At 36.0% G+C, this 17,131-nt stretch overlaps 1 protein-coding gene across 6 annotated transcripts in view; it reads left to right on the plus strand.

Annotated features, from left to right (window-relative positions):
* LOC116179778 (prominin-like protein) overlaps window positions 1-12,897 on the plus strand; it is a 72,425-nt gene extending 59,528 nt beyond the window's left edge. For 2 of the 6 annotated variants that reach the window (XM_031499613.1, XM_031499615.1), the window contains 4 exons: window positions 3,551-3,601; window positions 4,281-4,439; window positions 7,120-7,212; window positions 12,296-12,897. In XM_031499613.1, the coding sequence (XP_031355473.1) occupies window positions 3,551-3,601; window positions 4,281-4,439; window positions 7,120-7,212; window positions 12,296-12,308 (316 nt within the window). In that variant the 3' untranslated portion in view covers window positions 12,309-12,897. Of the gene's footprint in view, window positions 1-1,389; window positions 1,500-3,550; window positions 3,602-3,792; window positions 3,965-4,280; window positions 4,440-7,119; window positions 7,213-12,295 lie in introns of those variants that run through there. The other 4 variants (XM_031499616.1, XM_031499617.1, XM_031499619.1 and 1 more) reach the window with 4 other exon arrangements.
* Window positions 12,898-17,131: the final 4,234 nt, after the last annotated feature.

The raw sequence follows: 17,131 nt of genomic DNA on the forward strand, positions 1-17,131 counted from the left end.
GGTGAAAACATTGTGCCTGTTCCATGGGCGTGAATCAGTTCGTTGACCAATGTATTTTTTTAAATAGACTTTTAAAGTGTAAAGTTCTTTTGATGTAACGAAAAACGCACTTGACCGCTGACCAGCGAATTTTTCCTGGACTTTTGTTAAACTTCGACAAAGCTGCAATTTTCTCTTGATAAGGTATTTCGTTCGTCTCATTAATTTCTTCTTTGAAAAACTCTGACAATACAATCCAAAAGAATGTCGGTAATACTTGCAGTTAAAATAGGAACATTAAGTAAATGTCTAAAATGTTGTAGATAATAATTATTTGCATGCACTTGTAACTTTCAAAATGCAATTTTATCGAATTTGACTGAAAAAACTTGACTTGACTCAAAACACTTAACTTCACAAACACCGACCACATAAACTTCAAAAACTGTATTTAAAACGTCAAATTGCGGTGAATGAACTGAATACTTTTCATGAGCCGTAAACAGTAGAAAAGTCACTCTTTTTTGTTGCTTTTTAGAAAGTTTTAAGTAGATGAAAAATAACTACGTTTAAGTGGAAATACTGCTGATTAACATATCGCTGTGTGCAGTGCAATGCATGCGGTCACTACACCCCCCACCGCCGGCCGGCCCGTGTGGCGCAGTTCAGTTAAAGCTGAACTGTGGTGCTAAGGGTCCCCAGTTCGAATTCAGGTTTGGGCATGGATATTTGTACATCTATAGTGGGTTGGGTTGGTAGAGCAGCCTTGGCTGAAATCCCGCCCACTCAAACATAAAGGCAAAATAAAATAAACAAAAAACATCTGTCTAGCTAGCTAAAAAAAATCAAAATTGAAACTGAGAATTCTACAGTCTATATTGACTTAAAATTTCTCAATTTGAGAAACTCCACGGCCTTGATGAACTGAAAATTTTAAAGAATTTATTACACAAATTTTGAGTATCAACTGAAATAAGCCTTGGGCACGAATAGAAAAATCTGACATGAAAACTTGTATCTGAGTCGCACTTTGGATTCGAATACACACAATTAATTGATTGACAATGACGAGATTTATTCCGAAACACATGAAACTATTTAAAAAAAAGGTTTACAGAGCCTATTGGAACATATTACCCCGCACGCAAGCGATCGACAATTGAAATAAAAATCTTGGACGCATGGTATAGTTTCACGTCTAGATAGCGCACGTGTTTCAAACTACCATACTTTTCGACACCACTTGCTAATGCAAGTTTTGTGAGGAACGGTACCTAGACCTCTTTGTAAATCCTCTGCTTGAATCTGATTCTCAATCGCATGGCTTTTCTTGTAATTTTTGTGAAGGTGGCGGATAATAGTTCTAGTTTCCTGTGTAATTTCATTATTTACAAGAATTGCACTCCATAGGTTGCTGCCGGTGGATAGGCGATAATGAGGATCATCATTCGAAGCTTTGTTATGTACATAAATATTAATGTAGCTATTGGAAGGGTAGTAAAACGTTCGGAAAACATGTGTGTTTGGCTTGATTTTGAATTTCCCAGTGAATTAGCTTTTCAGCGTCTAAGACATATTTGATATTGGGTTTAGTCATCATTGTGCCGTTCTCACAATTGTTCAGTTTTGCGTTTTAATTTGTTTATTTTATTTTGTTGATAGATTTTGCTTTGTAAACGTTTGTCTCATGTTATCTCCGATTATTGCGATAAGAGCGCGATCGCTGCGTAGGCCAATTAGTTTCAAGATAAGCACGTGTTATCGCAGATGTTTTTTCGCCGTAGTGAACACAGGTGTTTAATTTATTCAAAGACGCAGTTGGTAGGGGGACAGAAAGGAAATTGTTTTTAAATAGAAGAGACGAACATTAATTATCGCTTGTTTGGTGGTGACGTTAATAGTTGTGTTTCTTGTGACTGTTTAAATATACCCGCTTATTGTTTTGGTGATTGGCAGATTTGAGCGTATTATTGGAAAGACCGAGGGGAAGACAGTCAGTCTACTTTAATTGTAAAATTTTGTAGAAGAAAGTTACTTGTGTCGAATTAAAGAAGTGAAGCATTTTAATTTTATCTAATTTGAGAAAACTCACAAAAATGAGCTGATCCAATTTAGACGACACTGGGTTCGTTGTAATTACTGATATAAAAATGGCTCTTTGATAACGGGTACTAAAAAAAGCTTTGCATAAGTGATAATAAACGTTCGAACGACAACACTCAAAATGAACGTCTTGCAACAAATTACGCTGAATGCGATACACCAAAACCGTATGTTGTGGTACATATGGTAGCTGATATGCATCACAGCACCATTAGCAGTAAAATCAACACGGCGTTTTCCCCTGCGCTGTGTGAAAAATCATTCCCCTGGTCGAACAGGGCTTTATAAGGTAATGCGCATGTGCCAGAATTCATTTTACTGCGAGCTGACCTATAGTGGTGCATCAACTACGACTACGCGAATAATGGAGATATTCGCCTGTGCCGAACCTATTTAGCCCGCTCCCATCATCGCCACAGAGTAAGCGACAATGGAGGTGCATAATTGCCTACTTGTCAACAGGTCACAGCCGTCGCTGTGCCTCCATCTCCAAAAAAGCAACGGTTTATGTCCGTTTCCGCTATTTAAAACAATTTTCATTTTTAACTTTCCGAGCCATCTCCGAATCAAATAAAAATCTACCTTTTTTAACGGCGAAACCCGCTTATCTACATACTTAATTGGCTCAGCGGTAACGGGACTTCTTATCGCAACGACCGGAGATAACACAACAGAATAAACTTAATCTTTTAACACGTATTTCGTTACAATTAAATAAACAAAATACAAGCGATTATTTAAACAAAATTAAAAACATGAAATAATTTAAACAAAATCACATCGGCTTCAAATTAAAATACAATGATCGAAATCCCTGCGCCAAATGATTAAACGAACGTTTGATAACAAAATATGGGGTCAAATTACGTGATGTAGTTTAATAGGTTCATTCACCTTCAGAATATTACGTTGGTTTATTCTGGCGCGTTTAAAATAATTACGCTACTTATCGCAATAGTTGTCGACAGGTCTGTTTATCAGAAATAGGTCAAGAAATGAACCTGATTCTGTTAAATGGACCTATTTGTACTGAACAGAGCTCTTTCTATGGAACAGACAGACTTGTTTCTGCTCAACCAACCTGTATCCGATAAACAGGCCTGTTTCTGTTGGCAAGCGAAACCGATTCTAATGACCTTGAAATAGGCTCTCAAGGTCATGGGTTGAAACCTATATATTTCAGAATAAACTTTAAAATTAATTAAATACATATGAATATTCTTCACTAAAGGCTGGTGATCCCGTCACCCCAACAAGTGCCATATTAAAAGGAGACATCATTAACCCCACAACCATCCTCTGTATATTTTATTTTGTAAATTGTCTGCAACCGTTTCACGCACAAAATGTGTCCCCGTAGCACATCCCAACTCCAACTTGTGTTTGCTTATAGAGTTTTGTAACTGTAAATAGTCTTGTGTAAAGCGAATTTCATTTTTAACTGACTGTGTTGTGTAATTCGTTGCAGCGAATATTTGTATGATGCATATGCCGATCGGGATAACATTCCCCTTAATAGGTAAGTGCATTTAGTGTTCTAAATTGTCGCACGTCTCCGGTTGTCTAGCTTAGTTTGTTTGGTTACGTAGCGAATGAGGCTTTACGAATAAATAGGAAAACAAAGATTGATGTATACATGTGCGTGTCTGTATATACACGAAATTGCAACTTGTATTATGAGAAATCGTCTTCCACCTCCTATTGTTGCAGAGCGAACCAAGGTAACCGATAATCTCCACCCGCTAAATTGTTGTATTGTACTTCTGTTGATTATTACGCAGCAATTAGGTAACACGTTTGTCTAATGTAATTCTAAATGTTGATCTAAGTGTACCTATATTTGTATCTCAAAATGTTGTCTTAATAAAAAAAATTAAAGTGATTTCTTTGCAATGCAAATTATTACTCCAGTCTGAAATGTAACAGGTGAGTTTAACATTTTATTTCTTTATTCGTCTTGCTATTTAGATAATCTTTCGAGTCAGTTTTGCTACCTTCCCCAATGCTATACTGTTGAGATCTCGAAAATGTGGGAAATCATTTTTTTTTGTCAACAATTGGGAGGTGGAAAATTTAACAATTTCTAACAAATTTATAAGTGCATGATAATAAAAGGCAGGATTAACTTTTTGGTTTTATAAGGTATGCACATTTTGTTTTAAGTAATACTGTATTGCGGATATCTCCGTCTCTTTCAGTAGTGGCAATAACAAACGCTCAAAAGTGAAGAGCAAGAAGAAACAGAAGCGTTACGAGAGGGGGGCGTTCGGTCCCGATGCGTCGGGCGATGGTGTCACACGAGATATGCCTGGAGGATCTCATTATCAAGATGCTCGATATGCTGATATGGCTCCCAAGTGAGTGTGACAATACTGTTAAAATATTACAAGACAACTTACTTTTATTATATTTATTATTCTCCAAACTACAAGGGCTAAATAAGAAAAACAATTGAGTTTTATAATGGAATCGTTAATCGGGCTGCCTGCGGTGGTCCTAAAAATCTGTAATTGGTCTTAGGATATAAAAGGAACCACAAATGTTTATTAAATTTCTAAAAGCGATCGATTTCGGGTTTTCTATCTACCCATCATCAGGCCATGCTAATGGGTAGATAGAAAACCCGAAATCGATCGCCTTTTAGAAATTTAATAAACATTTGTGGTTCCTTTTATATCCTAAGAATTTACAACGAACCCAAAATAATGGAGAACTACATTACATATACTGTAATTGGTCTTTAAAATTCAAATTAATTAAGAGCGCTTCTTTTGAGACAACTCAGGATTTAATCGGATATTGTTCCCTGCAACTCATTAATTAGCTACTGTTATTTCTACTCATTTAAATGTGCGAAATGAAAAAGGTATCTTATCAAACTGATACCGATGTTCATTCAGAACAGATTTAAAGCGCTTTCCAAAAGTAAGGAAGTATTCACGTTTAAGAATAACAAGGAAATGTGTGTGTATATCAGGAAGTAAACTGCAAACGATAGTAAACCCAATATTAAGTACATTGTCGTATTCAGCATTTCCTGCATAGGTTAAGGAAAAAATGCATCAATTGCAGCATTAGGATTGTAAGGCTTAATGTACACTATCCGGCTCGAAGCACCAAATGTAGCGTTAGGGTCGTAAATCCTAACGTACACCCAAGCAAACCTATACAAAGTAAATTCGGTTAGGTACGTTGACTGGTATACACATTTACTTGTTGATCAGCATTTCCTTGTTATTCTTAAACGTTATACTTCCTTACGTTTGAAAGGGCGCTTTAAATCTGTTCTAAATGAAAATCTTGGCCCGTAAACAGGAAAGGAGGTCGTTGTGAGTCTGTCCTAAGGTGAACAACCGGCGTAAATATGCATGGCCTTTCAGCTCGCTTTAAATTACCATAGGAAACTAACACCGGCTAATGATGACTTAACAGAACCGAAATTCTAAAATATTAATTCGCCAGCTTTTGGACGCAACAAAGATAATTGAAATATCTTGACGGGAACGGTTGCAAACGGCGAATTTATTTCAACCTTATGTTTACGATAGCAGCGCCGTAAACGCAACTCTGGAAATTAAACCAATTACCTTTAGCTTCTACTTTTAACTCCTAGAACAACACAAATTCTTTCGGCGCGACAATTTTTGCAACGAAGCGCCTCTAGATACTGGGCGTTCACTTACAATTATCACTAAAACCGGTAAATGTCAAGGCGGAAAACGGGTACTCCGTTGCAACACAACAATGGTTCGATTTAGATAAAACAACCCGTAAAATGATAAATTGGATGCACCGAAAGAATATCAAAATGGACATGACTACGCCAGCATCGTCTACGGTTCATTTTTAACACGAAAAAGTGCAGGTCCTACTTTCTCTTCACAGTTCGTCCGATTGCGGTGGTTCAACTAACAACCCCCCCCCCCCCCTACTACCACCATTACGCTGTATTTAGATGCAACACGTTTGACCTTGAGCACGAAAAGGCCACCTTCAGTCCGATTGCACCTTCAATTCTGCCCTCTATTTGACTTTTAGTTGTGACCTCTATTTTACCTTCAATGCTGCCCTCTTTCACCGTCAAATCTGCCCTTTATTTCATCTTTAATTATGTCCTCTATTTCACCTTCAATGCTACCCTTTTTGAAGGCGGCGCACAGAACTCTGGTCTACGTGTCGCCTTGAATGGAATTGGCTTTTCGTTTAGACAACAGCTTCACCGCTAGACCTTTAGTGACCTTGTACTTGACGCATGCGCAGATCTCAAGGTCAAAGTGCAAAGCGGCCGCACTTCGCAAATTGCTTATGGCCCGGAACCCCAGTCACAATGACTAACTAATTGTATCTTAAGAAACAGTTTTGTATTTGCTAAATAATCAACTTCTTACAGCCACATTTTGCTGTTTAATGTTGATACCCATACAGAACCGAAATGGGTAAAAAATACTTCCGGCGCTCACTCATTGAAATGTCAAAAGTTATTGTTAATTGGCTATACAAGAGCCCCAACTCACTTTGTTGTAAATTGTTCGCCTATTTTGCCTTTAGTAGTTGGTTCTGCGCATGCTCACACAAATGACGCAGGAGGCGCAGCGTAGGACAAGTACGCATGAGTTGAATTGAAATGGCCAATTATTTAAAATTTTAATATAACTTTTAAGGATTCACGATGTCACTTTGATCCTGCAGTTAATGTAAAAACATTGTTCTAAACGTATCTTAATTGCAACCGGTTATCTTTTTCAGATGTATCACTCAGAATGGAGTTTCATCAATCCTTTAGTTGTACGCTTATTATATCATTTTGTTTATTTATTATATTGTTAACATTGCTTTCTATTTATTTGCATTCTAAGCCCTTAACTTGCATTTTAATTTTTTACTTGCCTTTTTCAGTTTCAGTGGTTTACATTTATGTGTAACATTACACAAAAATGAGCAAAAGTAATGCTAAAATTTTGACAAAAGTTAGTGCTTGTTTGTTGCTTAGATGTTTCTTCTGCGGTATCGCTTTGTTGACGCTTTGTGTCTTTGTAGACATTGGGACGAATTTCCTGCAGGAGGCCCTCCGCAGTACCAAAGAGCTCCAACTGAATATGAAAGACCGCCTCCGTACTACTTTCCTGGAACGTAAGTCGTTTTTATTTATGATTTTTATGTTAGAACGTTCTCAACGCCCGGCCACCGTCTTATATATCATCGAAAGTATAAGAGATATAAAAAAAAGTTTTATATAAAGGTTACTGTCTGATACGCTTAATTTAGAATTTATGTTAAAAAGAATTCAAGATGGCTACTTTTGAGGAACGTTTACCAACTTTCTAGGCGCCATATTGGATTTTTAGATTACCTATTTGATAGATTTTTTAATTCTCTTTTCAACGAGCTATCTTAACATAAGATTGAAAATAAGATACCAGTTATATCAACGGTTTTTATATTTTAATCAAGTAGTCTGTGACGAATTTAAAAAAAAACAAAACAAAATCTATTCGAGGCAACAAAACAATAATGAAAATAATTACATCAGATGTTTAAAATATCAGGGACGCACTCATGGGAAAGGGTTTGGGCGTTACAACTCTCTCCAACATTTTATATAAGTAGGGTTAGAAAAATTTTGACTTTTACTTACCTACAAAATGGTGGTATAACTACAAACTATCCCCTCGAAAAAATGTCATGCCATTATCCAGTTAAACACATTTTCACTTGACGAAGATGGAGAACCCCTTCCATGCACTCAAGAGGTCAGAGCTGCGGTTATAGGGGAAATTGCTACAACAATAGCATCTAAGGTAACTTTATTTTACCTGACTTTGAAAGTCATAGGAAGGAAGTCACAATGTTTTAAAAAGTTTCACTGTAACGTTCGTTAAATTCGTAAAGTTTGATAGTTTGCCTAATAACAGAGTTACGTTTTAATTAAAAAATCAAAGAAAACTTAGGAATATAAAGAAATCAGAAATTTTTTAAAACTAAATATTTTTTATTTTCTTTTCGCTTCTCCGGGCCACCGAAATAGGGAATGAGGGCCAGTGTACTAAAAATATGACAAAAAGAACGACTTTTTCACTGTTTTTGGACTCTCAGGCGCCATATTGGTAATTAGGCCCTAGGCATATGGCCCTGCAGAAGGTCCCCACATACTTAAGTGTTAACTGTACCATAGAAATAAATATTGGACGCCGACGACAGGCCAGAAAGAAAAAAAAAAGAACCAAAAACGACGAATTTTGCATTTTTGACGTTTTTAAGCGCCATTTTGGCATTTAGGCCAATAATATGAGCGCGAAAGTGTGCCTATAAAAGGCGTCGTCGTGTATACTAGGTTTGATTCTACCCGTAAAAGTACCCAAAACGTTCAGCGGTGTGCCTCGAAATAACCGAAAAATGGCAATTTCGGCCGCCCTCTTGGATTTAAGGGCTTAAATTCTGAAATCGGGTTTGGCAACAGGGCGCAACGTTTTCAGTGGGGTCGAATTTTTTTTTTTTTTGCTTTTTTCGGGGATCTAAGTCCATTTAGCGAAGGTAATATACTATGGGAAGAAACAAGGACACTCGCTTCTCGCCCAGAGGTATATCAAGGCTTTTTAATGACAATACTGTACACGACCATGGTTAACGAGGAATAGGGTGACACAGAGGATAAGACAGCGGAAAACAGAATTTTATTTGAATGTATATACCGTCAACCAACTCAAGAATCGCCTGTTGCCAGTTTGTAGCACAAAACGCCGTTAGACATGATTTAGAGAGCCTTTTTCAGAAATGTCTCCCTGACTATAAGGATCATTCAGAAAGACTTTGGACGAGTTTTGAATTATGTATACTTGATTAGGGAACCAGTTGTTTAATCACCTTTCACTGGGACCACCTTCCGACTACTAAGCTCATGGGTGTCCATCTCGACAAGTGTCTGTTTCGGGAGTAAGAGGGTGTGTAAGGGGGGGGGGGCAACATTTCGGACTCCTGGTTAGTTCAAAAAGTCATTGGTCTCTTGCGAAAGATCTTGGACTAATCAAAATCCTGTATTTTTTGTTGTTGTAGTTGTAAATTGAGTCCACGGTCTATTTATTATTCTACCATTGTTCAGGGAGTTTGCAATTTCTAACTCAGTTACTTTCTTCTTGTTTAGTCGAAAATTCATCCTGCAGTTTTTTTCTATTATATGACTTGTAGGTATTCCGGTATTCGTATGAAATTTGATACAGACAAATCTTTTTTATGTTAATAGAAAGTCTATGACATTTTTCTCATTGGCACTAGCTGTTTTTCAAGTGGCATCATCTACTTGCGTAATTCGTAAACAAAAGTAATTATTATTATTATTATTATTGCCTTTATTTTTGAGTGGGCGGGGTTTCAGCCAAGGCTGCTCTATCAACCCCACCCACTATACATTTACAAATATCCATGCCTGAACCCGGATTCGAACCAGGGACCCCTTAGCACCACAGTTCAGCTTTAACTGAACTGCGCCACACGGGCCGGAGTAATAGAAGCAGGTTTTGTATCAATTGTATCAAAGGCTGAATTCTGATACGATGCATATCCATTACCATACATCTGCGCCCTTTAGATATAAAATGTGTTTACTAAGTGGGCGTGGTCAGGTCATCAACATCATACGTAATTCTGTTGACTTTATGAAAACATTGAATAAGTAATTTATTCAATGATGGAAGTTGTGTGTAACAGATGGCTTGACCGATTTCCGAGCAGTACTTTGTCATTAGCCGCAGTCTTTTACGACTGTAGGCCTGGGAAATAAAAATTGAACCATCGTTCAACTTTTGAATTTTCAATCTTAGGTAAAATTTTGCATCACTGGCTTATACCTGGCATTGACTACAGCAATAATTTTCATATTTTAAAGAAATCAATATTTATCTTTTTTTTTGGTCTTGATCTATTTTTTTTGCTTTCGTAAAAATCATTTAAAAGAAACAGTAAGTACTCCTGAAAATTGACACCATCTTGCATACAAAATTTACCAGACGTGGATAATAAATCTCTTTATTCAGCTTGAATCCAAATTTTCATTTATGCTCTTAAGATTTGTTGCAATATTTGACTTTAAAATGTTGCTTAGTCCCAAAACACGTGTCGTTGTATTGCCCCACGCGGTATATATCGCAATGAAAATTCTGGAAAATACCTGGCGATATCTCTGAAACAAGAAATGCATCTTTAACTAGGTTTTCAAACGTCTTGGAAGTTTCGGATCGCATCCACTAGATGCTACACGTGTAACATAATCATTAAAGTCACTAAATATAGAAAGTACCGCAATCCATTGGGCTCGTGTGTTAGAGAGAGAACGCATGATTTATGCCCAAAAAAATGAAGATGGGGCCGCCCTCCCCACTATCCCATAAAAATCCATATTTATATTTACATTTATTTTTTAAGTTATTTTTATAATATCCAATTACCAGCTATTAATATTAGAAATTAAATTGAATTTGCCGCTAAAAAAAAGATTCTAGTAACTTGAATGTTAGGGATTGTTCCACCTGTTATCTGTATATATTTTTATAAAACATGACAGTACTATGAAGTTAGGTTATAATAAATTACAGCTATTCAGATTTTAGTTGTCAATTTTTTTAAGTTGGCAGCAAATTTTCCCAAAAATGGCGGATGATTGCGGTACTTTCTATATTTAGTGACTTTAATAATCATATTAATTAATTAATTAATTAGAATTTTTAATGTAACTTGTGGATCCTATTATGTTAGCCGGCCGGACAAAACTAATCGGCGTGCCGCATTTAGCCCGCGGGCATAGGGTTGCCCATGCCCAACCCACGCCTGGTGTAGTCCATAAATGCCTTTTTATCATTTGACACCCTGTAAGTTCCATCATTGTAACCATCTGAATGATTCATGAACAACAACAACATCAACATCCATAAAGGAATCCACCTTTGTGTCCTTCACGTGCGCACTGACTCCCATCTCACGAAGGCCTTCACGTTACAAATAGCCCTTGGCTACAAGACGTGCCTTGTAATTGTACTACCTTGTACACCCACCAACAGTTAATCACCTTCTTCTTATTATTATTATTATCAGCTGGTCTAAGAACTAGGTCCGTCATTGAGCACATTTACCTCCTCAATCATTGCCACTTTTCAATTTTTGGCATGAGAACTTTCAATGGCTTCGAATCCGCAGGTTCCTTTTCGTTTATACGAAAACGAAACGATCGAAAAGGCGTTCTTGCCTTTGTTCTGATCTCTGCCGATAAACTGAATGCAATTTCTCCCGCATTTCCTTGCTAGTTGTAGACATATGTATCAATTGCTTTACCTGAGTTGACAAAACTCAAGACAATAATATTCTGAGCTATATATTCAAGGTTCTTGAAGGCTTGCTTCTCCTTATCATACAATCCGCTAACCTTGAGCGTTGCATCTGTAGTCAGTTCAATGGATTGTGTTACCTCCTCCACTATGTCCATACAGCCATTTACATTCAACTGAATTTTAACTTGGAAGTTCCAATCAATCCAATTGGAATGTCCCTCCAAGGTAGCGGTACTATTGAACGCTCAGCTTTCGTTTTGCGCTCAACAACGCCTGCTATTTTCCCAGCGAAAATAATTTCCGCTTGAATAGTCGGCGGAAGATAGGAGTAAACTAATATTGTCATAAGCTTTGATACGATTGAATGCGCCCATTGTCACTGTTTTTTAGATGGCATTCATGACCTACTTGCTTACTTCCTAAAAAAAACAATAGGAAGCAGGTTTTGTATCAAGATGACAGACGCATATCCATTACCATTCATCTGCACTCTTTAGACATAAAATGTGCTTACTAAGTGGGCGTGGTTAGGTAATCAATATGGCACTTACTTAATTCCGTTTACTTTATGGAAGTGGGGTGCAATGGGTAGCTTGGCCGATTCCCGAGCGGTAGTTACTCATTTGCCACTTTATTGCCACAGCTACCCAGTCGAATTTAGCGGTTGCATCGTATGGTTATAGGAGATAGATAAGTGAATCAGAACACTAAGATCTATAAAAGTTCTCTTGATGTATAAGATCAAAATCTAAAAATCACATTGTACAGCAATAATATATTTTTATAAACCTTTATGATTATACAACATACTTTTTAATTTTATTTATTGTGTTTATTGATCACTGTGATTGCAAATTGGCAAATGAATTAATGAATTGATTTTCTTTTTCTTTTTTCAGGGAACAACAGTAAACTGTGGACTGACCGAAGATGAATGCATAGACTGATTAGCATTTTTTCTTTTTTATACATCACATTGAATTCATTCACCGATTTCGAATTTCTACAGCAGTATTTTTTTCGGTTCTGTTTAATTTAATAATAATAATAATTTAGGTAACGATCTCGAAACATTTCTTACTTTTTCATGTAAAGCGATTGCTCAATCCCTAATTCAATTAATTCCTCGCTCAATGTGAAGTCGAACAAAATCGCGGGCCTCATAAATTGGTTGTTAAAAGTTGAATGGTTACCACCATGTTATATTGAAAAATAAGCAAATATGTGATGTTCTCTATATTTTTGCACGATTATATTTGCAAACAAAAATTTTTAAATTTTTGATTTTCATTTGCAAAGACCAGAATGGGAACGACTTGCTTGCAAATATTGATGTGCATAGATATTTTCTTAAAAGTACCTAAGTAGGTACTAATGTATTTTATTAATAATGTATGTCAATGTTATATAGTGGAATTACGTAGTCGTCTCTTAGGGCTCTGCGGTATAAAGTGTTGTTAAGTATGCGGTTGTAAACGAACCACGGAAGTAGTTAAAAAAATGAACAGTTTTCTTTGTTTTGAGTTGCCTTTCTTTTTTAATTCACGAAATTCGTTTAGTTTTATTGTTGTAAGATGCAACTCTTTTTGCATTTGAGCGGCGATTGTTTACTGTATGTAATTTATTAGATCAAATTATCTATCTATAAATAAAATCATATGTAATTCCTTCCAAAATGTTAATTGTAAGACCGTTAGATATCCAAATATTATTATCATCTTTAAGAATTATGCTCAAGTAGATGTTTGGGTATTAAGAACAAATCTGCCATATTCTCTTCTGATGTATTTACCTAGTGGAAATTGTATTCAAATGTTTATATTAATAAATGAAAACAAAAGTTTGACTAGAAAAACTGTCCGTTATCGCGCATTCTCAAGATTGGTATGTCAAGATGCCTAGATGACAACTTTGATCGAGGAATTCTGAAGTAGTTTTGTTTCAATCAAATTTGTAGGTCTATCCTCGAATATAGGTGGATGATTAGTACATTTTAAGGCAGGTAGGTGGGGTCTGTTAATCGACGTTTCGATGCGGTTTACGAAGAAAATGGACACATAAAAATCAAGGTGCTGTCAGTTCTGCGCGGTAAAATTGTGTAATTATATTCCATCAATAGGTGGAGCCATTTATCAAATCGCTGCAAATGTTACGGGGTTTTTCGACAAGTAGTAAACCATGAACAATAATAATGCTCTCTAAAGGAGAAAATAAATCGTTACACAACATCCTACAGACGGACGTTTTTGTACGCGTTTATGCACGTGGATTCAAAAATGCAGATACATAAACGTGCACTACCACTGTCTATACAGACACACCAAATGGTTAATTCTGGCCGTTGTCAAAATTTTTGGGGTGTATTTATTTAGATGTTTTCGCTTTAAAAATCTCATAAATGATCATTTTTACAGCGGCGGCTGTTTGGTTGGTTTATACACTTCAATAATTTCAAGGTGTAAAGAGAACTATTTTGATTATTCGCTTTAGGACAATTAGGTTGCTTTGATAGAACGCTTCACATTCAAATTCAGTGGAAAAGGTGCCAAATATCGTTCCAAAAGTGCTTTTCTATACGCATCAACAATTGATCAACGGTGTAGAAGCCGGTCGACCTGTTTGAAAGAATTATTTGCGTTGTGCTAATGAAGAGGCAACCACATTATACACGGTGTCCATTTTTCGAGTGCCACTATGGGGATCTCACTTATCTTAAGAGATAGAAAGTTGGTTAAATTGGGGCAAAGTTGCAAATTTCCGTGCTGAATAAAAATCTGAAAAGAAATTTGAAATATCTTCAATAGTTTAAAAGATATCGCAAAAAAACGAAAATTTCTGATTTTCGTTTTTAATTTTTTTTTGATAAACTAATCGTAGTAGACATTTCTAATTGACACATTATTCGCACACTTTTTAATGGAGATTTCAAATATGGCATCTTGTTTTTAATTACTTTCAAGATGACGGAGGAACACGTGGCAACTTTAGTTTTTCATATGGGCGCCATATTGAATTTTGACATTTTGGGATTACGTCTTTTTTTCTCTTTACAACGATATATCACACATGGTGGTACAGTATCACATTTTTTCTAAAAATACAATTTTTAATTTTTTGAGAAGAGTGCTTTGCAAAAACAAAACGTTCTTTTGTTGTAAACAAAAGTTTGACAGTTTGATCCATCTGTCTGGTTGCAGCATTGTCGGAGAAGCACTCTTCTCAAAAAATTAAAAATTGTATTTTTAGGAAAAATATGATACTGAACCACCATGTGTGTGATATATCGTGTAAAGAGAAAAAAAGACGTAATCTCAAAATGTGAAAATTCAAAATGGCGCCCATAAGAAAAACTAACGTTGCCACGTGTTTCTCCGTTATATGGAAAGTTATTAAAAACAGGATGCCATATTTGAAATCTCCATAAAAAAGTATCCGTCTAATGTGTTAATTAGAAATGTCTACTACGATTAGTTTATCATAAAAAAATTAAAAACGAAAATCAGAAATTGTCGTTTTTTTTGCGATATCTTCAAAACTATTGAAGATATTTCAAATTTCTTTTCAGATTCTTATTCAGCACGAAAATTGGCAACTTTGCCCCCATTTAACTAACTTTCTATCTCTTAAGATAAGTGAGATCCCCATAGTGGCACTCGAAAAATGGACACCGTGTATACTTACGTACAACTTTCGTTAAAACGCCGATATTTAAGAAGAGTTTCCGTTCGAATAGAAGATTACTGTGAAAAGAATGTAAAATTGGAAGGAGGCCTTCGTTGTAATAATCCTCTCCTGATCAAGAGAAAGGTTAGTTTGTTTATATATAATGCGTACTTAAACTAAATTACGTTGGATTCTCTACACAATTATTTATATCGTTGCGGGGTAGGTATTCATTAGAATAAAGTTTCAAATTGTATATTGGTTTAGATTCAAATTAGATAATATTTCAATTAGGATGATTACATGTGGAATTGTTTATTATATTTAAATTTTTGCATCGGAAATAAAGCAGGCGATGTATATTACCTGCACTGGCAATAGTATTTATTGATTTGAAGATACCATTCAGGTAACGTATCGATTTTGATCAAATTGGCGCTTTATTTGAGGGCAATGTTTCCAAATTTATTATGATTGTTTCTTTAATTACTATATACCTAATATGCATTAACAGGTACCTATTTAATAGGCAAGTAAAAAAGGTAAGTTCATACAAGTTACTATCATATGGAGCAACTACAAGTCAACGAGTCATGATTGGCGTAACTAACGTGGAGGTATAGGTAATATTTTCAAACCTATAGGTACATTGTGAAACACAGCAATATTTCAACTCGTATAGAAAGACTCAGATATTGCATACGTTCACTAAATGTTTGCAGGTAGTGTACATGGTCTTCAAAACAAGATTTTACTATTGCTGTACATGATTAATGTATATTTCAATATTTGTATTGCACGTTCTTACCAATTGTTTTACAAGTGCGTAAATTACCTAATACAGTTTGATTGTTCGCTGTATCTGTTATATTCTGATTCGTGGCGCGCTGCAGTTCTTGTGCGTTAGCTATACGAAGGGGGGCTCTTTTATTTGATGTTTCGATGTTTGTGTGTGCGAGTCGGTCATTCTGTCTCCGTGGAGTCAGGAGTAGGTACCTAATGCAGTTCGATCTTTCGCTGTATCTGTTGCCTACTCGTCCCGTGCGGATTGTAGTTCTTAACATCTTAGCAATACGAGTAGGGGCCCTCGCATTAACATGTCCACTATTTAAAATATGTTCTGCTTGAGCGATAATCGATTTTCACATGAATACCTGCTATTGGCCGATGGCATTCTCATGTACTTTTTGTGTTAAATTAGTTTATGTTATCTGAAGGCTGGAGTAGAGCCACACCATTTACATGTTTCCTATGTACATGAAATTTATTTATTTTACGAGTTGTGTTATCGCAATTGATTGTACAGATATTTTGATGTGTTTTTGTACTGAATTGATTTATCATGTTTTCCACTGCATTTATGATATCTTGTGTATTTTGTTTTTATGAACTTGTTTAATTGCACTTGATTTGATTATCTGATTTTTATCATACAATTTGAGATGTTTTATTTATGTGTATTTTCTCTTGCATTTTATTACTGCAGGTGATTTTTTTCATGTATTTGTGTGGCCTATGCCGGGGTTTTTGTCCCGTAGAAGGTTTTCCCTGGCATGGTCTTGTTGTGTGCGTAATATATTTATTTCTTCTTGTCATTTCTTACGCACAAAAGTTCTGTCTTTTATTTAATTCCCTTCCCGATTATGTCTCACGTCCCAACACATAAAAGAACCGATTACACAACGTAGGAGTCCATTCGTGCCAGCCATATCGAGCCGACTGTCATCCAAATTCAAAAGTGCCGCGAAACGTCCATCGTTTCCACTTGAAAGGTAGGTGGCTCTGCTTGTAGTTACCAACGGTTAAGTATAGGGTAAGTCAACGTTTTCAGTGTCGGCTTGTTAGACCCCTAGGAACATTACAATGGGCTAAAAATGATTGCTTTTGACGCAAACCGTTTATTATGGGTAGGTAAAGGTATGTACTTCACCATCATTATCTACTGTGATACATACGATGTAGTTAGGAACTAAGTACTTACCTATATCTTTTTTAATAAAATGAATGTACGATAAGAAGATAAAAAATGAAGCAAATGCGATAAAGCTATCGAAACGGTTCATATCTAGGTG

The sequence above is a fragment of the Photinus pyralis genome, unplaced genomic scaffold (genome assembly GCF_008802855.1).
Source record: "Photinus pyralis isolate 1611_PpyrPB1 unplaced genomic scaffold, Ppyr1.3 Ppyr1.4_LG8, whole genome shotgun sequence".
NCBI classification, from domain to species: domain Eukaryota; kingdom Metazoa; phylum Arthropoda; class Insecta; order Coleoptera; family Lampyridae; genus Photinus; species Photinus pyralis.